General features: G+C 38.3%; 1 protein-coding gene across 1 annotated transcript in view; it reads right to left on the bottom strand.

The window, feature by feature from the left end:
- Window positions 1–21: 21 nt before the first annotated feature.
- LOC124555254 (probable methylthioribulose-1-phosphate dehydratase) overlaps window positions 22–24,309 on the bottom strand; it is a 99,404-nt gene continuing 75,116 nt past the window's right edge. Inside the window, exons 6-7 of the mRNA XM_047129119.1 lie at window positions 22,969–23,171; window positions 22–1,174 (exon numbers count right to left, since the gene is read on the bottom strand). Of these exons, the coding sequence (XP_046985075.1) occupies window positions 1,033–1,174; window positions 22,969–23,171 (345 nt within the window). The 3' untranslated portion in view covers window positions 22–1,032. The remainder of the gene's footprint in view (window positions 1,175–22,968; window positions 23,172–24,309) is intronic.

Below are 24,309 nucleotides of genomic sequence, written 5' to 3'. Positions count from 1 at the left end.
TTTCAATAGAAAACTCAAATATCTTACACATAGTAACCGTTTCATTTCGTTATAATGCACCAATGACAAAGATGACAGTATACATCCATTTTGCAATAGCAGTGACACAAACATGAAATATGTTGACATCAAAATATATTTAGGAGACAAAACATTATGATTTACATGTTAACACATACACAGATCTCTCGCTAAGTAAATGCAATACTTCACAATGTTTCAACATAAGCTGCCTTAATAATATATATGGCACATCAATATCATCAAAGTAATGAACATACAGTTTGCATGCACCATCACTAGAAACACAATTTCCTACAATGATAACATTCATTATAACCCAGAAACGTCTACTCTTAAAAATTAAAACTACCTTCAGATACCACTTATTTTTTATGCCCCCCCAAATTTTATTTTTTGTATCAAATATGTTTTTGGCACATTTCAGTACATTGAGAAAATATGTTTATGTATATTATTACTACACAAGTTACTAATTTTTAAAAGAATATCTAGTACGCACATTAAAACACTTAACATTCAAAACAATACTGTTACTGCATGAAATCAAAGTTATGTATTAAAAAAACCTCCTTTGAAGTGAACAGAATAAAAAGATGTAAAGCAGAAAATTGCTTCTAAATAATATTTAAGACATTCATTAAAGTACCAAGGAAGCTACTTAAAAAAATTCCTTTCAGTTCAGAGTAAACAAAGTCTGTTGGATTATAAGTAATATTCAAGTGTTAAAAAGTAAAAACAAAGTATTCAGATGTTAATTGAAAGCCAATAGACTCCACATTCTCTGGGGTTTCTTTCTTGCAGGAAGAATAATGTGGTAATTATGATGTTTTGGCTGAGATAACATATCACAATAATTGAGACCATACATAAATTATATTGATACAGGAATTCATAGACCAAGACTGCTTTTATCATTATATACACAATTAAAAGGTTGTAACTAAAAATCTTTGGCATGTCCCCAATAAAAAAGATTAAAGTATCAAAACCACTTTCTCAATCCAAAGCTTAAGTTGGCTTTATATTCAGTCGCTCCTCTTGTTTCTCTTTCTGAATCCTTAGTTCGTAGTCCACTGGAGTGTGCTGAGGATTCAAACCATGTAGTTTCATCTGAACTGCCAAATCAAAGAGATAATCGTAGCACTCACACCTAAGTGGGTGAAACAGAGTAGGTAAAATTTTGAATCTGCCCAACTGTTAAATAAATACAATTACATAACAAACATATCTCAAAGTATTTCAGATACATAATTTTTGAAATTCTCGTACATCATTATAAACAATGGAAAGAAGGGGAAAAATTGTTTTTTTTAATATAGGGAGATGTTGATCTATACAATCAAGAATGAGAGGAGAAAATTGAATTTTGAAAACATCTTTCACACAAAGCATGCATGAAAGGAAGTTCAAATTTATCAAGGAGGAGTTAACAGTGAACTAAAGTATAACTTATTCCAGTATACCACTGATATCTGACTAAGTTAGAATTTGACACTATTCATGACAACACTTGTGTCACCAGCAGACGATGTAAATTTTGATTTTTTTGTTGTTGTTGAACAAAGGCAAACAATTAACATTTAAATCAGTGAGGGCTACAGCACCTTAGGGGACTCCATGGTGTATTATACCCCACACAAGGTGTGTGTACACTGAATTGGCAACACGAAACCAGTGTTTGCAGCTGTGTCGGTACAGATCAAAGGAACGTTCTTCCTGGCCTGCTATTACTAAATGCTGCTACACAGCACGAGCGTTTGCTTTTACTGTCTGTATGAGGCACACGAGTGCCTCCGGAATGTTTATATGGCTGACTTTGAAATGTGGAACAAATATGCAAGGTTTTGATATGATCTCCTGTTGCCAAAAAACGAAAAGTAACAGCATGTCTTTACTTCACAGGTATTGCTTTTATGAAATTTGTATCTTTCTTTGAAAGAACTGGCACTATGATATTCACTACAATTACAAATTCAAACAGTGACATCCTAATACTGTTATGGAAACTAGAACCATCTTCCAAATGCAGCTCATACAGCATATTATTTCTGCCACATCTTCTACAGTATGTTTTTGACTGCCAGCGATGACTACGTCATTTTATTCGTCTGCTTAATTTGTCAAATATTATTAATGCAGCACCATGTGTCATTAGTTCTTCCCCTTCACTTGTCATATGATAGTCCTTGATATGAATACACAATGTGAAATGCTTGATGCTAGTTAGCGTAGCAGATGATGCAAATACATATGTAGAAATGTTTGTTGCTAGAGTAGGTGGGGACATGAACAATGAACAACACTGCAAACATGTTGTGGAACAAGCTGCAAAGAATGTTGCAAACAGACACATGTTTTTAAACTCAAGTGTTTAGGATACAGTGTTTGGGACATCTGAAACTGACTGTGGCTTTCTGCCAGCAATCAGTGCACAATTTTAAACAGATGCCTGTTAGCCACGTAGTTCCATAACTATACACTTTTTATCCTGATCTATACTTCCATGTCAACTTGTGGTACTGTGGTTTGTTAGGCCTTCTCTAAACTTATCTGGTTACCTATAGAAGTATCAGAGATATCATGGGGGACATCAACTGATTAGTTCTTACTGATTATATAATAAAAGTACATTCTTCAATGAGACAATGGCTTCATCTCCAACAATACCATTTTGAAATCAAATTTACTGTTGTCATTTTGGTTCAGGTTTTTCAGATGTGCCTGCATCCTGCTGCACAATGCTTTTACATTAACTTTAATTGACGTAGTTAAACAAGAGACAGGGCAACAATTCACAACATTTGTAAAAACTAGCATTTTCATTCCATGTAGAATTACTCTTTGACAAAGAGAGATGTTTCAGATATAAGCAATATTAGGCACATTTCAATTTAGAACTGTAAATACTGTCTATTCCCAAACACCATGTTATTGAGCAAATGATTTTCTATATTTTTTATTTAATTAAAAGTTGCGAGCGATTCACATGGCAGTTGAGAAATGGTGGTTGAAAATATTAGCTGTGTGTTTATCAACCATTACTGAACTCTTGATTTTAACGAGAGGCTTTTTTAACAATGGACAGGCTGGGTCTCCCAGACCAAGGCAGATTTTCATCTGCAAGAGTACACTACTTATAAGTAAGCCATTCACTGCAGCTTTTCACTTAACATTTCTGCAGACCACTACTTGTTTCATCATTCCTCTTTGTTTGCCAGTTGATTTCCGTTATGGGAAACATGTTCTGGGTCATAAAGACCGACAGTTCGTCTGTTTACATTAGCTTTTTCTGCTTGTTTCTTGTTATAGTGACTGAACAATAAAACTGCTCAAAAATGGCTTGTCAGCATCCACTAATTGATGAAGGAATTTACACACTTGTCAGAAAGTAGTGGTGGTGGTGATGATTTGGATTGAGATCCTAATTTTGTTACTGAAAGTGACCTGGAAACTGTTCACTGACAATTTGCTTAATTTGATAACAGATCATGTAAAACCTCTTTGCAAAAGTAACCCAAATACTGCAAGGTACTTGGAAAAAGAGGTGTTAAGGGCATTTTTAAGTCTTTTGTACATTTCTGGCATTCTTTATGGAGGCAAAACGAATATGAAAGAATTTTGAGACACTTGTGGCACAAAAACAGAAATCTTCCCCTCCAAGCATGTCATTGTGAAGATTTCATCTTCTTTTGAGATGTGTTTGATTAGATAATATTCACATAATGTGATGTGTTCAAAATACAGGGTGTTACAAAAAGGTATGGCCAAATTTTCAGGAAACATTCCTCACACACAAAGAAAGAAAATATGTTATGTGGACATGTGTTCGGAAACGCTTACTTTCCATGTTAGAGCTCATTTTATTACTTCTCTTCAAATCACATTAATCATGGAATGGAAACACACAGCAACAGAACGCACCAGCGTGACTTCAAACACTTTGTTACAGGAAATGTTCAAAATGTCCTCCGTTAGCGAGGATTCGTGCATCCACCCCCCGTCGCATGGAATCCCCGATGCGCTGATGCAGCCCTGGAGAACGGCGTATTGTATCACAGCCGACCACAATACGAGCACGAAGAGTCTCTACATTTGGTACCGGGGTTGCGTAGACAAGAGCTTTCAAGGGTTGAGGTCAGGAGAGCGTGGAGGCCATGGAATTGGTCTGCCTCTACCAATCCATCGGTCACCAAATCTGTTGTTGAGAAGTGTATGAACACTTCGACTGAAATGTGCAGGAGCTCCATCGTGCATGAACCACATGTTGTGTCATACTTGTAAAGGCACATGTTCTAGCAGCACAGGTAGAGTATCCGTATGAAATCATGATAACGTGCTCCATTGAGCGTAGGTGGAAGAACATGGGGCCCAATCAAGACATCACCAACAATGCCTGCCCAAACGTTCACAGAAAATCTGTGGTGATGACGTGATTGCACAATTGCGTGCAGATTCTCGTCATCCCACACATGTTGATTGTGAAAATTTACAATTTGATCACGTTGGAATGAAGCCTCATCCGTAAAGAGAACATAAGTGCCTGCACATGCTGTATATGGTACGGAAACAACTGGTTCTCCCGTAGCACTCTCCATGCAGTGACGTGGTCAACGTTACCTTGTACAGCAGCAACTTCTCTGACGCTGACATTAGGCTTATCGTCAACTGCATGAAGAATTGCCTCGTCCATTGCAGGTGTCCTCGTTGTTCTAGGTCTTCCCCAGTCGCGAGTCATAGGCTGGAATGTTCGGTGCTCCCTAAGACGCCGATCAATTGCTTCGAACGTCTTCCTGTCAGGACACCTTCGTTCTGTAAATCTGTCTCGATACAAATGTACCGTGCCACGGCTATTGCCCCGTACTAATCCATACATCAAATGGGCATCTGCCAACTCTGCATTTGTAAACATTGCACTGATTGCAAAACCACGTTCGTGATGAACACTAACCTGTTGATGCTACGTACTGATGTGCTTGATGCTAGTACTGCAGAGCAATGAGTCACATGTCAACACAAGCACCGAAGTCAACATTACCTTCTTTCAATTGGGCCAACTGGCGGTGAATCGAGGAAGTACAGTACATACTGACGAAACTAAAATGAGCTCTAACATGGAAATTAAGCGTTTCCAGACACATGTCCACATAACATCTTTATTTGTGTGAGGAAAGTTTCCTGAAAGTTTGGCCGTACCTTTTTGTAACACCCTGTATAATGTCGTAAGGTAAACAAGATGCTGGCCATTGTGGATGTTTTATGCCATTTTGAGCATTGCTGGTATAAATGCATTGGTAGTACACAAAGCAAACATAGAACTGGATATTTCAAGAAGGCTATTTTTTCAAGCAATTGAGTTTGGAACTGATAAAATCTCACATGGCACAGAGAGCTAATCAGAAGACTATCCTGATGAACATTCACCAGCTGGCAGCATAGCTATCTGGGATAACCACTGAGAAGGAAGTTGTTCCAGAAGGCAAATTAAGTCCTTGTTCCAAATGTAAAGACAATAAAACAAAATATTTTTGTAAAAATTTTGGAAGCAGCTGTGTCTGCTGTAGTGTTACATGAAGATTTTGCAGCAAGTACACACTATCACAAAGTGAAACCATACTTTTTTTTAATCAGATTGTATTATACACTAAAATGTGTAATACTGTGTGTGAAATTCTTAAATTCATAGCTTTTAAGGAATGAACAAAGAGGTTTTAAATGTTCAAGAATGTTTTTAAATACTGAATAATTCATTTTAAGAGGAATACTATCTTATTTTTAAAGAAATATATGGTAAATTTAGATATTGATTAACAATAAGACATCTTTTTAGCACTGCTGTTGAAAATTTATGTCTTACTTATCCTGGAACACAAAGGAAATGTTGGGAATGTCACACCCAGCCCACCCATTTGTGTTTTCTTTTGCCTGTCCATTCTAGGGTTAAAGCTAAGTTCCTTTTTTTTCCTTTTTTCATATTCCAAACCATTTTGATTTTTTTGTTCTTTGGGGCCTGCAGTGCAAAATATGTCCTCTAATGACATGGTTATCATCAATATCAGCCCATTACACTGCTCTTCAAATGGTTGTTATTTTATGAATCACAAAATTTCATGTAACAATGCCACAAATGTTACATAGGGCAAACCAGTAGAAACTTCAACATTAGGTATAAAGAGCATACCAGAAGAAATGAAAACAACCTATCCACGTTTTTTCAACATCTAAACATGACATAAACCCATAAATGAAGCACTAGAAATGCTCCATATTACACAAAAGGGAGCAATCATGAACATCCTTGAAGAAATAGAGACATATGCAGATGCATACAGCAACCCCAAAAATTTACTGAATGAACGAACCAACCTAAAGCACAAAAAGCACACAGAAATCTTTATTCACATTACAAAGCAAGAAAGTGCAGAAGGTAACATATCACAGACACTAAATAATACATATCCACAGTAACAGTAATAACAACATGAAGAGTACACAACAAAAACACCAAGAAAACATCAAAAATCATAGACAATAACAAAATTATTAAAAAAATAAATCAAAATGTAACATAAAATTCTAAACCCAAAACAAAATTCAGCCAAAAACATAATTACAACCAAACCTATGGAGATAATATAACAACCAGAATTCCACACATCCAAATTATAATGTTAATTATGTAAACATGTAATATCGCTTATCCACTCTCATCCAAACTGTCAACAGAAAAACAGCGTATATAAAAACCAACTAAAGGTAGATGTGTATCTCCAATGTACACCCAAGGAGAAACTATTAATTATTAAAAAAAAAAAAGACAGGGCATGGCAGCAACAATATTACATGTAAAGTAAAAAAACACCAAACGAATGTATTATAACTTTTCTGATCATAGTTACAGACCACTGTAATAAGACCACCACTTACTTATGTGTTTACAGAGCACCTGACAATGGCAACATGCCAAAATGGGCTCATAGTGAGTGTTTTCTACAGCAAAAACCAGTTAAAGAGCAGTGTAGCTGGGTGAACTGTTTTGATTTTATTACTTTCAGATTCTGTGCAAGTTCTTTCTAATTTCTCAGCTGCTTCTGCTAAAATTTTACAATTGATCTTACAATAATGTAGCTCAGCAAGATTTTATAACTTTGGTTACTACACTACTGGCCATTAAAATTGCTACACTTAAAAGAAACGCAGATGATAAACGGGTATTCACTGGACAAATATATTATACTAGAACTGACATGTGATTACATTTTCATGCAATTTGGGTGCATAGATCCTGAGAAATCAGTACCCAGAACAACGACCTTTGGCCGTAATAACAGCCTTGATACGCCTGGGCATTGAGTCAAACAGAGCTTGGATGGCGTGTACAGGTACAGCTGCCCATGCAGCTTCAACACGATACCACAGTTCAACAAGAGTAGTGGCTGGCGTATTGTGACGAGCCAGTTGCTCGGCCACCATTGACCAGACGTTTTCAATTGGTGAGAAATCTGGAGAATGTGCTGGTCAGGGCAGCAGTCCAACATTTTCTGTATCCAAAAAGGCTCGTACAGGATCTGCAACATGCGGTCGCACATTATCCTGCTGAAATGTAGGGTTTCGCAGGGATCGAATGAAGGGTAGAGCCACGGGTCGTAACACACCTGAAATGTAACGTCCACCGTTCAAAGTGCCGTCAATGCGAACAAGAGTTGACCGAGACGTGTAACCAATGGCACCCCATACCATCACGCCGCTTGATACACCAGTATGGCGATGACGAATACACGCTTCCAATGTGCGTTCACCACGATGTCGCCAAACACGGATGAGACTATAATGATGATGTAAACAGAACCTGGTTTCATCCAAAAAAATGACATTTTGCCATTCGTAGACCCAGGTTCATCGTTGAGCACACCATCGCAGGCACTCCTGCCCGTGATGCAGCGTCAAGTGTAACCGCAGCCATGGTCTCTGAGCCGATAGTCCATGCTGCTGCAAATGTCATTGAACTGTTTGTGCAGGTGGTTATTGTCTTGCCAAAGTCCCCATCTGTTGACTCAGGGATCGAGACGTGGCTGCACGATCCGTTACAGCCATGCGGATAAGATGCCTGTCATCTCGACTGCTAGTGATACAAGGCCGTTGGTATCCAGCACGGTGTTCCGTATTACCCTCTGAACCCACCGATTCCATATTCTGCTAACAGTCATTGGATCTCGACCAACGCGAGCAGCAATGTCGCAATACGATAAACCGCAATCGCGATAGGCTACAATCCGACCTTTATCAAAGTTGGAAACATGATGGTATGCATTTCTCCTCCTCACACGAGGCATCACAACAACGTTTCACCAGGCAATGCCGGTCAACTGCTGTTTGTGTATGAGAAATCGGTTGGAAACTTTCCTCATGTCAGAACATTGTAGGTGTCACCACCGGTGCTAACCTTGTGTGAATGCTCTGAAAAGCTATCGTTTGCATATCACAGCATCTTCTTCCTGTCGGTTAAATTTCGCGTCTGTAGCACGTCATCTTTGTGGTGTAGCAATTTTAATGGCCAGTAGTGTACACATATTCTTTTTTCCTCACAGTATCCTTATGTCCTAAGTGATGTATCACTTGACCTGGAAAATACTTTAAAGAAAAACTGGTAATTCATTAGAAAATAAATTGTACTTTGAAATTAATATAATCTGCAAGATAAAAGAGTCTCTAGTAAATTTCTTGAAGGAGTGATTTGAAGGTTTAAATAGATTCCTGCTTTATTCTAACTGCTCATAATAAAATGCAGACAGGGAATAGCAAGAGAAGAGCTTCTGTAAAAGAAAAATTTGGTAACGTCGGACATAAATTTAACTGTTAGGAGGATTTTTCTAATGGTATTAGTTTGGAGTGTAGCCTTGTTCTGGGGTAAAACGTAAACAATGAACAGTACAGAAAAGAAGCGAATAGGAGCTTCTGAAATTTGGTGCTACAGAAGAATACTGAAGAGGCCTGAATCTAACTGGCGAAAAAAGTAATTTGTGGCATAACGTGACTGAAAGAAGGGATTGGTTAATAGATCACATACTGAGGCCCTAAACAATCATCAGTTTAGTAACGGAAGGAAGTGTTGGGGGTAAAAATCATAGAGCGAAGCCAAGAGACGAATACAGTCAGTAGATTCAGAAATATGCAGGTTGTAGTAGCTATTTTGAGACAAACAGGCTTGCACAAGATAGAGAAGCATGGAGAGCTTCCGTTCTGAGGGATGCTGAAGATGTTAAAGACAGGCTTTTGTTCATCATGGTCAGGAAGACCATTTATATGACTTTCCAATTTGATGTGATATCATATGATCAGGTAGATTTTGGTCTGGGGAAAAAAAAAAAAATAAATAAATAAATTCATTACAAGGCTACGACAACAGTAGCAGCAGCAGCAGCAGCAGCAGCAGCAGCAGCAGCTGCTGCTGCTGCTGCTGCTGCTGCTACTGTTGTCGTTGTTGTTGTTTTTCTTGAAAATTGGCGGTGACAAGACTGTAAGCACACCAGGTTTTCTATGTCTGCTTTACTGGCAGAATTTACCAAGTAATCTACATTACTATCTCAAGATACTGTAAGATTCCTACTTTCCCAAACCGGATACACTGAACAGTGCAAAAATTAGCCATTGTAATCATAGTCACAGATAAAGTCACGTACAGCACCAACACAAATGAAATGTGTGTCGGTTTTCCTTTTCCACTGGTAACTCTCAGAACAGAAAAAAAATTCCAGAATTGGTCCTGTTAATAATCTACAACAATTAAAGAAAGTAGACAAACTTTTCAGTAGATAGAATATGTTGGTGTTATACATATAGTTATACTGCATTATAACTACAAAGATAATGTTGCATCAGTTGTCTTTGTAGCCGAATAGGCGTGGGTTACCATTCAACTTAACAGAACCTGTGTGAACAGCTTTGGATCTCTTTGGTGGGGGAGATATGATATGCTTCCACTGTTGGCTTTGCTTGTTGCCCTCGGGCTCGAAATGGTGGCATCATGTAAGGTCACGATGACCTCATCGTTCAACTGCAAGGGGCCCGGTGCTTGTCGAGTTCCTTGAGTGAGAGACCAAACACATTGTGCAGTGCTGTGGAGACACTTTGCAGGAACTGCAATGGTCCACAAAATCAAAATGTCCATGAATGTTGCCTGTCAGAATCATCCAGTTGCATGATAGCACCCACCCCCACACTGCTAATCGGGCGAAGGCCACGATTAAGTGATCTGGTTGGGAAACACTGCAACATCTTCCATACAGCCAGGATCTTTCACCAAATGATTTTCACATCTTTGGTGAACTGAAGAAAGATATGCATGGATATTAGTGTTGATTGGACAAGGAAGTGAAAGATTGGGCGTGGTTGTAGATCCATCAGTGGCTGACTATGTTCTGTGAACTACGAAACAGGAATTGATTGTCTCATCTCCCAGTGGGACAAATATCTTTGTGTGTGTTGTGATTACTTTGGAATATAACCATTACATGTTCCAGATGTGGTCGGTATTGGTTTTCATTTGACTGTTCTTTATGATACACTTAATCTAAAGTTATATTATGTATGTTGTTGCTTTTTCAGATCGGTATTATTTTACATGGTTCTCATTTTTTTTTAAAATCTATTACTGTTACACGTGTGGTGTTACTTCTTTTGACAAGAACTACTTTACATGGTTATCATTCAAGGAATCTTCTACACTATCACAGCATTTACTTTTCAGATATTTTTTCGGAGCTCCTGTCTCATACTGCTGAAAGAAACTGTTGCCCTCCAAAACTTGTGGATTTATCTTTGTAAAAATGAAAATCTCTTGAAGGAATGGACATTGCACCTAGCTCCAGGTTTACAGTGCTGTTTCTTTTTAGCTCCCACCACAGCTCAAAGAGTCTCCTTTTGTATAAAATAATACTATACCAAACTACTGAAACAAAATATGCATAAAATAGTTTTTTTACAACTAAATCATTGATACTATATAACATGTTCATGACATGCGAGACTGCTCAGTGAACTCTATATGCTGTCCAGGTGGTAACTCCACAGCATATTTTTATTTTCTAACACACCAAGGCATTTTTTTCAGCACCCAGTTATTCATCCATGTAGCTTATTTCACTTATACATTGTGCTGTTAGTATTGTGGTGAAATGAACTATCACTGTTTTTGCAAAGTTTGATTTCAAATTATTATTTTTGATCCATGTCTCTCCTTCTCCAAGTGTCTGCTTAATACTGTGGATCAGAGGACCTGTGCAAAACTTTCTCACTTTTATAGTTTTAAATAATGACAGTATTTGGAAAGTGTGTAGTCGTTGGGATAAGGGTAGCTATAGAAATGTTGCCTTTCTCTCTGAGCAGGCATTTAACCTGCAGCTACCATTTTGGAATGACAATTTTCACTGATAGCTTCTAATGTTCTTTTCCCTGGCATCATAAAACTGTCATTTACTATTTATGGCAGTAGTATTTACACAACCCTGTTGCTCACAAAAGTTAATCATTATGATCAAATACAAACACAAAATAAAAGATGTACGAAATGTAATGACAATATCTGACTGTCATCAACTGCTTGTAATTTCTAGCTTTTGACAATACTGTTTACATTTACCTGTTGTTGAAGGGAAGTTTAATGAGAAATATGAATATAAAACACAAAGAAGTAAATAAATGTGAAATTTGTATGTTAGAGCATAGTGTTTTTAGTCAGACTTCGTACTTTATGTAAGCATGTTAGGCTGTAGTAGCAGTAGGTTAATCACAACTCAAGGCAACAGTAGCAAATATATTTTTCGTTTGGACATGTGAATTCATTTAGAAAAGTCAACTTGTACAACAGACAGTGGTCACAGTTGTTATACGTGAAAATTTTGTGTACACATTATCCCATTAACACATACTTTGAAACAAATGAAATGACATTTGTAATAAGATAATATGAAAATGGAGTCTCTTATTTGTGATTATTAAGTTAGCTCCGCAAAATATAGGTATGAAGCTGGCCACCCACAATCCCCTTTCGCCTACGATAGAAGTCTCGCTTAGATTAAAATTTTCCACAAATGGAAAATTTTAGCACAAAATCGGTATGCAAATTTAGTTTTAACCCACTCGTGGCTTTAAATATGAAGCAAATTTGTCATAGGTTCTTACACCTTTGTTGAAGTCAGCACATGCAACTATTTTCATACGCAATTTTTTAGTTTTTAATTTCGTAGCAATATTTTAAATTGATCTAACAATTCAGAACTTACATAGTAAACAGGATGTGATGTACAATGAAGAGTAATACGTTATACTTTAAGTTTTATACAACAATTATCAAATGTAAGTTTTTCCATTTAGATGGCTACAATTGTCTAATTTAATAGTCTACTAGTGAATGAACTTGTATACAAGAGCCTCCATACGCATTAGCTCTGCAAAAGCTGGTAGCCAGTTGCAGCCTGTAAGTTTATTGAGGAGACTAATATTTTCAGTTTTAATTGAATGTTCATTTGGATATATTACCTTTACTGACTGTTTCATACTTCCAATAAAATTTGCACATCATAAAGCTTGCTGATCACTCCTTCAGACAAATCTACAGTATTCAAAATCCCTAATTAAATTACTACTGCATACATTATCAGGTAAAACACCTTTAAAACTTGTTTGATTACAAGGTAAAGCAACTTCCACCTGTTCACTAATTGATACCTTAATCCTGATTCCACATCTCTCAGATACTTCAGTCAATGAACATCCCATACTTCAAAAATGTTGAAGGGATCATTAGCTACGCTGTGTTTATCTGTTCTGAACCAATTAATACAGGTAAAATTATTGACGAAAACAGACTTTTGAGCAATAGATCAAAAGGTCAAATATGTTAAAATTGCACAATTACACATTTGCTCGTATCTGCATCAGCCACTACAGTTTCCTTTTTATGTTTTAGTGAATATGGAATTTAAATAATGCACAAGATCAGGTTAATTTGATTTGTTTCCACATTTACTTTCACCATCACGTTTTCCATACTTTCAGGTAGTAGGTCAGGATGACATAGTCAGTCAGTCAGTCAGTCAGTCAGAGTTTCACATTACTATAGAGTGATTTTTATATTCATATGACTAATCTCCCAGAATCGTAATAGCATTTGACCTCTTCTCCATATGCTGTTTGTGTACATTACAGTGGCACAAGTGGAGTATTCAAATGACAGTGAGGAAAACTGTTATAATTGCAAGTCCATTTCTGTCAAACATGAACTGAAACATTCAGTGGCATCATTTTTGTCAGCCATTTAGGACTTTTAAATGGTTGGTTTTGGCAAATAAATCTGCAGGCGATCTACTCGGTATAGACTGAATTTAGTCCAACAACTCTTTATTAATGATCGAAGTATTTTGGAATATAATGAGTATTCTTTGTGTGGGCTATGTGTGTGCATATGTTTGCTCTATTTATAAATCAAAGATACTAAAATTTGTTCACAATGAGGAGAACGATGGTTCCCTAGTTCTGAATTGGCAGAAATCAGTTGACTTCTGTCCATTCACTGTTTTGCATCCAGCTACTGCCAACCTCAGTGATCTAAATACAGAACCTTGCATATGTAGCCACTGTGAAGTGACTGTCGTGCTGCGTAGTAAAGCAATATGTCTCGAGTGATGAAGCAGTTCCTGGCCAATCACAGACAATGCCAGATAGTCCTCCCACTCCTTGGAGAAGGGCAAGGGGCAGTACATTACAGAGTAGAGCAAGAAAAATAATTGATAATGTCATTGAATTCTGCATGCAGGAGAGCAAAACTAAGAGTTGCTCCACCCCGTCTCTCAGCTGACAAGGCGAACAGTGATAACACATGAGTAAGCTTCAATTCTGTGAGAATAATTCAAAGATTTTGTGAAAACAATGCAGGGAAATCACCAAAAACTTTTGCCAAAAGAAGAGAGAAATTTCAGTTCAAATTTGTCAGTTCTACAGTGCTTTAATGCTGCCTTCCCCTTTGTCTCAGTTACTTTAAAAGGGTCCTTTATTTGTGTGTGTAAAAGAATTTCTTGCCATCCAGTAAGTGGCTGAAGCTGATTTTTTTTAGGAAACCCCACGTAGCGAACAATTAAGATACCATATACAGAGTATACTTTGACCAATTTTAAGATTAAAATGTGATGATATGACTTTTTTTAACGTCTGTGCTTTTTATGGTAGTAAACATAGGGGCTTTTATGAAAGGATTATATACTAATTAGTAAAATGCATTTTCTAAAATGCAGAGCAAGTAATGGTCAAAGTTGGCATGGATATGGGGATAAACTGACTGGCCATACTTCCACCACAGTTGTCAACTACCAAACCATTTATGGTCAGTTTTTAAAAATAATGCTTTATTAAGCCTCATGAAAGAATAAACCTAGTACTTTACATAAATCAGTGTTATCAATCATCAGAATTTTAAATAGAATGAAAGGAACTTGGACAGAGTATCACACACATAGTTCCAAATTTAGTTGAGCATACCACCTTCCATTTCATTCATCTTAATCCTAAATCCTCATTTCACAACACCTGGTGCAGTTAGAACTAATGTTATCTGTTCTTCATTTATCAAGTCAATATCTAGGACTCGGGACCAAACAAACTTCATTCCTTGTTTCGGGAGATATTTAACATTATATGTTATACCTGAATCACAGCCTGAAGCACAATAGCTTACAATGTGGGCAAAATATGACTTTTTTTTCCTTAGTTGCAGGCACATTAACAATTACAAATGAGTCTGTCTGTATACTGGTGGGTAATGTTTGTATTCCTCGGTTCCACACTGTCATTGGTATCAATACTTTTTAATAAATTATGTATCTGTCCACCTGGGGTAACAATGACCAATGGTCAAAGTAACCCCGAAACAGAAATATCATGCGCATGACCTCAGAAATCCTCTATACTGACAGATATATACATGTGAGCAGAGCAAAAAATTAATCAGTGGTCTGTTTTGAGAATTAACCAAAAAAGATACACGATATAGTTGGAAACACCAAAGACTCACCGAGCGAGGTGGCGCAGTGGTTAGCACACTGGACTCGCATTCGGGAGGACGACGGTTCAATCCCGTCTCCGGCCATCCTGATTTAGGTTTTCCGTGATTTCCCTAAATCGTTTCAGGCAAATGCTGGGATGGTTCCTTTGAAAGGGCATGGCCGATTTCCTTCCCAATCCTTCCCTAACCCGAGCTTGCGCTCCGTCTCTCATGACCTCGTTGTCGACGGGACGTTAAACACTAACCACCACCACCACCACCACCACCACCACCACCAAAGACTCCACAGTTAAATGATATTGGAGGATTCTGCACAACCAAATTTTAACACTCAGAATCACCAACTGTTACGCAAGAAAAGTGTCACTACAAGGCACCATATGGTGTGTATCGATGGAACTTGACCCCTAAACAGTATATACAAATCACTCAACTGAGAGCAAGCAGAGAGCCAAAAACTTTTGATGTGTGAGTGGTCAAAGTAACGATGGCAGTCAAAGTATACTGGGTTTATGTACTTGACTGGTATGCTGAAGACAGTTGACACAAGTTGGTTTGTTCCTGTAGACCTTTCCTTTTACACCACCCCAGAGGAAAAAGTCAGGTGGTGTTACATCAGGTGACCTTGGGGGCCGCCAGCATGGCAGTTTGTACTGCCTCTGCAGCTCTCTGCAGTGTTTCAGCCGGGTGTGACACCTTTTTGATTACTGCCGAGAGTGCAGAGATGATTGCAGACAGCTCTCCTTCTTGCACAGCGGGTGCTGAGCCATGGCTGTGAACAGCTGGGTTGCGAATGGAGGCTGGTGTGTTGCCACTCTTGCCACCTCCTGACGATGTGGCTGCTGCTTTGCACATTTTTCTTTGCGCAAATCTTCAGGTGCGCCCTCATGAGCATGTTTTCCGAATCGGACCTCTTCTGTTGGCTCCGTCTGTGGGCGTGGAGGTGGCAGCATCAGCTGCCAGCGTTGACCTCATGTTTGCCAGCCACCTCGCTGCCAGTGCACCTGGGTGCAAATGGTGGAGGAGACTGTCGGCAGTCTTCTGCGTATGGTGCTTGTGTAGGCGAGCAACTGTGGCTTTAATGACTTTGCAGCTGCGGTAACTCGCCACATGTGGGCTGCCACAGTTCGCACACTTCAGCATGTGTGTCCTCAGTAGCAGATAGTTACTTCTGGTGTGGGCACCTGCGCACTTCACGCACGCCTCGAGGAAGGAGCAGTGGTGAGCCCTGTGGCACTTTCTGTGGCAGCGGAAGCACTGTGCCATGCCCCTCTTCTGCTTGAGATTTTCAAGGGAGACCTTGGTGCTGGCCACCCATTGCAGCTGGTACAGCTGCCTACATTTTTGGGGAAATTTTCCAAGACAGTCAGTTTAAGACTGCAAGTGAGTCCCTTGTGTTAGTAACTGCCGATGGCTGGGGAGTGTACTGTAGGGAAGTCCAACTGGAAGAACATTACTAGAGGTGCAACGGTGTCGTGAAACTTGCAATAGATGAAATCATTAATACTGGTCATTCAGAAAGTACAGATAATAATGAATCATGCACAGATGAGGAACATAATGAGACTGAGTCTGACTGATTATGAGTCCGATTCTGAGCAATTTGTGTGTACCTACAATTCAGCATTACATTTGTGAATAAATGGTCAAAATTTTACTCATTCCCTTTTTATTGCTACAAAGTAAGTTTTACTACTGGTTCTTTTTAATTTTTAATTTTCTATGAGAACAGATACTGAATTAGCAGCAACAAGCACCATCATCCAACATGACATTATCAATTTCAATTTCACAAATCCTGTAAGCTTTCATTATGCCGCTGTCTTAGTTTTACTTTCCCAGACGTACAATACACAGCAGAAGATAGCTGTTATAGTGGTGGCTAATAGAGGGCACTGTCAATGCCAATTTGAGCACAAACTGTATGTGAAATCAAGTGTGTTGCATGATGTCAGTGAGGCCTATTCCCCCGCATTTACCCCCCCCCCCCCCCCCCCTCAGCAGCCTGTGCACTGGCAGTCAGTGGGCAGAGTTTGCTCCCTACAATCCCCGTAATGGGCTACTGTGCGAGCATACGGGCACACAAACTGGGGTTGGTGACACAGAAACTGCTTATGGCATTAGTGCAGCATGCAGTTCAACTGTGCTGCTTGGGTGCTTTTGGTACAACAGCTGATGCCTTGCAAGCAGTACTTGAGGTCTTCTCTCCTAATCTGCAATGCAGATAAACAGTTGCCATTTACTGGATCAAGAAAATTATGTCACTAAAAGTAAATGTAATATCTGGTACTTGTAAAGATATTTAAAAATGAACAGTTGAGATTGCAATAATATTTCTTTATTAACTGGTTTCGGCTTATCTTCACAATTTCGATCATGATATGACCAAAAATCCGAGGAGCCACCAGCACCAGCCATAGAGGGCCAAAAAATTCTGAAGATGGCTTGTGGATAAGCCGAAACTGGTTAATAAAGGAATATTATTAAGATCTCGACTGTTCATTTTTAAACATAGAATCAGGTTGCTGCTCTCCATGGATTACGTTGTCAAAATTTATTGTAAATATACTTGCATATTCATTAGAAAGTATTTAATGAAACTGACAGGAGAGAGGGGGCTTTCCTGCCAGTTGAAGCTGGACATATTTCTTCTTTCCAAATGTCAGGAGAGACTGGGCCACAGCAATCATGATCATACTCCACTGACCGGGCGGACGCGGTCACCGCTGTCTGGTGAATAGCCTACATTACCTGTGCCTTCCTTTGAATGTGAGGGGGCATGAGCATTGTTGTCCCAGCCTGAGTTCCTGAGTCCTAGATGGAAGAAGAGAGACAGCAGCTTCAGGGAACTCCTACCTATGACATAGTGGGTAATGAGCAGCAATTTTGTTTCTCAAATGAAATACTTTTAGTCTGCTCACAAACAGCCAAAACAAAACACATACACCAAAGACTGCCATAAGCATGTGACAGGCTGTGGAGGCAGGGAATGGCTTGATAACAGAAAAGGACTGAAAGGTATAAAGGTTTAGGAGACCATTAGCTTAATTTCATTTCCAAAGCCGAGTGGTCTTCAATTCTGAAGCAGAGGCTGAAAGGTAGACTGGATCTTCAATACCTCACCATACAGGTGGCAAAATGGTAAATATTACATTACACTATCATCAGTCAGCTTTCTGATCCACAAGGCTCCTACGGCTAGTGTGAAAAGGAAACTGGATCTAGAGTACCTCAAGCCACTCCAAATTTGTCACTTCCTCTAAATGCTGCCACAACAGTTGTCTGCCAACAGGTAGTGAGGTCACTGTATGTACTGGGTACTTTAAGAACTAACAAAAATTTATGTGCTTTTTGTACAACATGTTTGCAATGCCAAAATCAGGCACACTTATTCTGTTGTGTGCAGCAAGTCGAAACGTCGCAGTTTTGGCAAAGGAAAGGTGAGACTGGACGCAGTTTTTACAAGCTTTAGCTGATTAAATAGTTGAATTTTTCTTTACACCAGTCAGTGCTCGAGTGGTGATAAACTGTCAGCCACAGAAAGAGCATCTTCAAAAGACATGTGTTCCTGTTAAAATACATCTCTACACATACACAGTACAGAAAACACTCACAAGAATCTCTTCTGAGGCGTTAGGTAATGGTGGCATATGGCATGACCATATGTACAACTAAAAACATTTGCCATTACTATCATCATTGTTGCCATCTCTCTCTCTCTCTCTCTCTCTCTCTCTCTCTCTCTCTCTCTCTCTCTCAGCATATCTCAGCTGCCTTCCTTCAGTCCAACACCATATTAGCATTTCTGCTATATTTTCAACACTATCTGTGCTTTCCTCATCCCATCTGTAACCGTTTTATTTCCTTCCACCTCATCTGATAACCTTACCCTATTATTTCTCTCTTCTTCTGACCAGTCGAATTTTCTTTGGCGTTCAGTTCCTTCTGTGGTGTTGTCATACATTTATAATTGATATCTTATCCCATATTCAACAAGAATGTAATGAGAAAACTGCTTTACACAATTTTTCCATCACCACCATCACCACCACCATGATCTACATCTACTACGCATATGTTATGTTAGTTCACTAAGAACCTCTGGTTAGATGTAAGAGTGTGCCTGAAGGCCTTACTTAATCTTAGCATGCAAAATTAATGTAAATATATGTATTTACAGTGTTATTGCAATTTATTGCACTGGAAGTATGATTAAAAATTTCTGACAAACTGTTTTGTTCTAATACAGAGGGGTGGCAGTGGAAGTCTAATCTCGCCTTCATTAGGAGCTCTGTGAAGCTTTGTGTCATTTCATATTATACGATTGTTGTGTCACTGATCCTGTTCATGTTGATGTGGTTGGTCTACACTGGCTATTGAATTGTTTTTATGATTATATTATTAGTGCTGAATGACAGAATATAGTTTAACCGAAACAACTTGATAGTTTGTCATGTGCCACAATGTGTGGTTGTCAGTTGGTTTTCAGTTAAGGCTCAGTCAAGAAGGAGCAGGCTGTTGGCCACTGCTGTCAGAAACATTAGTCAAACAGACTAAATGTAGCACCTGAGAACAGATTACATGTGTACAACACTGCAAGTGAACCGACACACTGTTGGGGCAGATTGGGAACAGTGGACAACTTGTGCACAATGCTAACAGGTTATCAGAGGAATTTACAAGAGGACCATCAGACTCAATCACAGCTTTTGATGAGTCTTGGGTATGTTGTAGTGGGAACTATCCTGAGTACCTGGCTAGCAAATTTTCATGCAATGGCCCCAAGTTTAAGAGAAAATTGATGCTGAAGTTTTATGTGTACCTCCTATACCTGTTATGTTAATCAGTTTTTGACTGAACAAGTGCAGTGCAGCGACAAAGGTTTACGATTACTATGCTGTTGACATGGGCTCCAATACTGCCCCTGTGCTCTTGCAGAAGGATTTCATATAAAGACAAAATTACTCATCCTCTATTTTGACCTCCATCACATAAATTATACAAATCAAACCAGCTGCCAGTACCAATTTATGTACAATAGACCCCTAGTGGAAAAAGGACTGAAAATCGATCTGAACAAGATTAGTCGTTCCTTCTACATCTACATTGATACTCCGCAAGCCACCTAACGGTGTGTGGCGGAGGGCACTTTACGTGCCACTGTCATTACCTCCCTTTCCTGTTCCAGTCGCGTATGGTTCGCGGGAAGAACGACTGTCTGAAAGCCTCCGTGCGCGCTCTAATCTCTCTAATTTTACATTCATGATCTCCTCGGGAGGTATAAGAAGGGGGAAGCAATATATTCGATACCTCATCCAGAAACGCACCCTCTCGAAACCTGGACAGCAAGCTACACCGCGATGCAGAGTGCCTCTCTTGCAGAGTCTGCCACTTGAGTTTATTAAACATCTCCGTAACGCTATCACGGTTACCAAATAACCCGGTGACGAAACGCGCCGCTCTTCTTTGGATCTTTTCTATCTCCTCCGTCAACCCGACCTGGTACGGATCCCACACTGATGAGCAATACTCAAGTATAGGTCGAACGAGTGTTTTGTAAGCCACCTCCTTTGTTGATGGACTACATTTTCTAAGCACTCTCCCAATGAATCTCAACCTGGTACCCGCCTTACCAACAATTAATTTATACAATAACTGCATCAGGAAAGATATTGCCTTACCCTTTTTTGTATGCGAGAACCACCCAGGAAATTTAGTCACACTGTTCAAAAAAGAGTTGACGAGTTGACTCAGAAATTAAAAATGTAATTGTGACTTGCATGAAATCACAGAAGTTCAAAAAAGTGCTAGGTGCTGTACAAAGAGTTTTTAAAAACTGTCATTCTCCTGTATGTGGGTTAAGATTTGTTTATTTATTTATTTTCCACATTCAGGGATGCCAGACTGCTTACAAAATTTACAATAAAATCTTTATAGATGGAAAAACCATTCACCACATCATAAAAGTCATCCCATTGTGTACAAGCAATAATATTTATAGGTGAATAAATCATTAGTCATAAAATAAATTATCCAAAAGGATACATCTTTTTAACACTTCTATTAATATTTTAATTATTCAACTTTTACTTTATTTAATTTTGGAAAACTTGACAAAGCTTGCCATAAATTGGACAATTTAGACTGCAGGATCATGAGTTTTATAAATTTGCAGCATGTTTAGCTGCTAGGATGTAAAGCAGATGGAACATAGCTCACTGCTAAGACAATATTGAGCTACTAGTTCAGACAGAGCAGTGCATTTGCCGAACAGTGTGTCTTTAACATCACAACCCTTTGATCTCATTATGGATTAAAGCAGTTGTATCGTCACACATCTTAAATACATTAAAGAAAGGCAAACCTCAAACTGCAGCATTTGCAGATTTCGAGAAAGCTTCTGACAATGTTGACTGGAATACACTCTTTAAATTTCTGAAGATAAACAAGACTAAAATGACAGTGAAAAAAAGGCTATTTACAACTTGTACAGAAACCATATGGCAGTTATAAGGGTTGAAAGGCACGAAATAGAAGCAGTGGTTGAGAAGGGAGTGAGACAGGGTTGTGGCCTCTCCCCAATGTTATTGAATCTGTACACTGAACCTGCAGTAAAAATACCCAAAGAAAATTTTGGAGAAGAAATTTAAGTTCAGAGGTAAGAGATAAAAACTTTCATGTTCATCAATGACATTGTAATTCTGTCAGTCACAGCAAAGGTATTGAAAGAGCAGTTGAACAGAATGGAGTTGAATTACATCAGATGATGATGATGATGGAATGACGTTGGGAAATGAGACACTAAAAGTAGTAGACGAGTTTTGCTACTTGGTTGGTGAAGTAACTAATAACAGCTGAAACAGAGAGGATATGAAATGTAGAATGGCAAATGCAAGGACAGCAATTCTGAAGAAGAGAAATTTGTTAATATCGAACACAGATTTAAGTGTTAGGAAGTCTATTATGAAGGCATTTGTCTGGAGTGTAGCCTTGAATGGAATGAAACACTGACAACAAGCAACTCAGACAAGAACAGAATAGAGCTTCTGAAATGTGGTGCTACAGAAGAATGCTGAAGATTAGATGGGTAGATCACATGAACAATGAGGAAGTACTTAATAGAATTGGAGAGAAAAGAAATTTGTGGCACAACTTGACCAAAGGAAGTGACCTGTTGACGGGAAAAATTCTGAGACATCAAGAAATTGTCAATTGCAGAGGGAGACCGAGAGAAGAGTACAGCAAGCAGGTTTAAATAGATGTGGGGTTCCAGTATTTATTCAGAGATGAATAGGTCTTCGGACAACAACAACATTACACTAGTACAGTCATAAACAGATTGGAGGAAACATCACAGTTTCATTATATCAATATGTGGAATGTAAGGAAATTCATAAAGAATAATCATCATTTCAAACCTTAGCCAATATACAGAAAATATACTCTTCCGGATGTAAAGGTCAAACGAAACATATTCCAGAAACCATACTTTTTGACAGATTTTGACATGGAGAAGTTCTGATTTTTAGTCTTTTAACCACTGTGAAGATAATGTATTGTCTTGTTTCAAGTTGCTCTCTGGAGATTTTCAATGAAGCGACGTAAATATTTAAAGCAAATATTGGGGTTTAACACCTTACTGATGACATACTAATTAGAGGTAGAGCACAAGTGCGGACTGGAGAATAATGAAGAAGGAAATTGGAAATGTCCTCTTTGAGAAGACACCATCTCAACTATCATCCTAATCTATTTAGAGAAACCACAGAAAAGCTATATCTGAATGGTTAGATGAGGATTTGAAGTCAATCACTAAACTCAACACCTTATTATTTAACTGGTTTAAGTAAACAGGCCAAGATTAATGGAAATAAATTTTGTATGTGACTTACATTGCTTTGGTTTCTTGCCATGTATTTCCCCACACGTATACACCATGACGCCGTACTAGAACAGCTGATGTTTCTGGATACTCTTCTAGTACTTGTTTCAGACGGAACTGTAAGTCTTCTTCTCGAGGAGTGTTCTCAATTATAGGAACTACCAATTCCTCATCATAGTGGTAGTATCGTCTCAGTTTCTGATTAAAAATACCCTACAGGAAAAGTATATTTATTATTTCACACATATACACAAAAGAAAGAAAAAATGCAAGAATCAAATATGCTGGAACAACTAGTGGAAACAGGCAATAGGTACAGCAAAAATGAGATGAAATAACAACCAAAGAACACTTAACATATACTAACATAAAAAGAAATTTATTGTCTTGTTTATGTTACAGACTACTTTTTGCCCTTAGCATACTTAATGGTGTGGAGAAATTTTTATTTTCTTCCTATCTTCAACCATGTTTCACACTATATATAACATGAGGCTTTGTTGTCCCCCTCAAAATCCTCTCTCTTCTGTGCCCTTGATTCATAAACCTAAATTAATAATATATACCTTTGGATATGACCCACTGACATATTTCTGAGATATCGTCCACAAATATATTTCCTCCCCCATACTAATTTTCCTGGTGGTGGTGGTGGCAGTGGTGGTGGTAGTTGTTGTGGTAGTAGTAGTAGAATATTATTATTTCTTTACTTTCTCAGACGTTAAGTCTGGTTAAAAATGGAAAGTGATGCAGACCTTGACCAAGCGTCACTTCCTTTTAACTGTATGGTATGTGTTATATTGCATTTAGGAACTTTCGGGTAATTGAACATGTATCAATAATTACAGATTTCTGTAGTTGTATATATAAGTTTGGATGTAGCTGTATTGCATTGATGTACTGGTGGATATTGAGTGGTATGACTCCTGAAGTTGACAGTATAATTGGTATGATGTCAACTTTATCCTGATGCCACATGTCTTTGACTTCCTCAGCCAGTTGGATGTATTTTTCAATTTTTTCTCCTGTTTTCTTTTGTATATTTGTTGTATTGGGTATGGATATTTCGATTAGTTGTGTTAATTTCTTCTTTTTACTGGTGAGTATGATGTCAGGTTTGTTATGTGGTGTTGTTTTATCTGTTATAATGGTTCTGTTCCAGTATAATTTGTATTCATCGTTCTCCAGTACATTTTGTGGTGCATACTTGTATGTGGGAACATGTTGTTTTATAAGTTTATGTTGTAAGGCAAGCTGTTGATGTATTATTTTTGCTACATTGTCATGTCTTCTGGGGTATTCTGTATTTGCCAGTATTGTACATCCACTTGTGATGTGATCTACTGTTTCT

This window comes from Schistocerca americana, chromosome X, assembly GCF_021461395.2.
Source record: "Schistocerca americana isolate TAMUIC-IGC-003095 chromosome X, iqSchAmer2.1, whole genome shotgun sequence".
NCBI classification, from domain to species: domain Eukaryota; kingdom Metazoa; phylum Arthropoda; class Insecta; order Orthoptera; family Acrididae; genus Schistocerca; species Schistocerca americana.
This window is presented reverse-complemented; position numbering and strand designations above follow the sequence as displayed.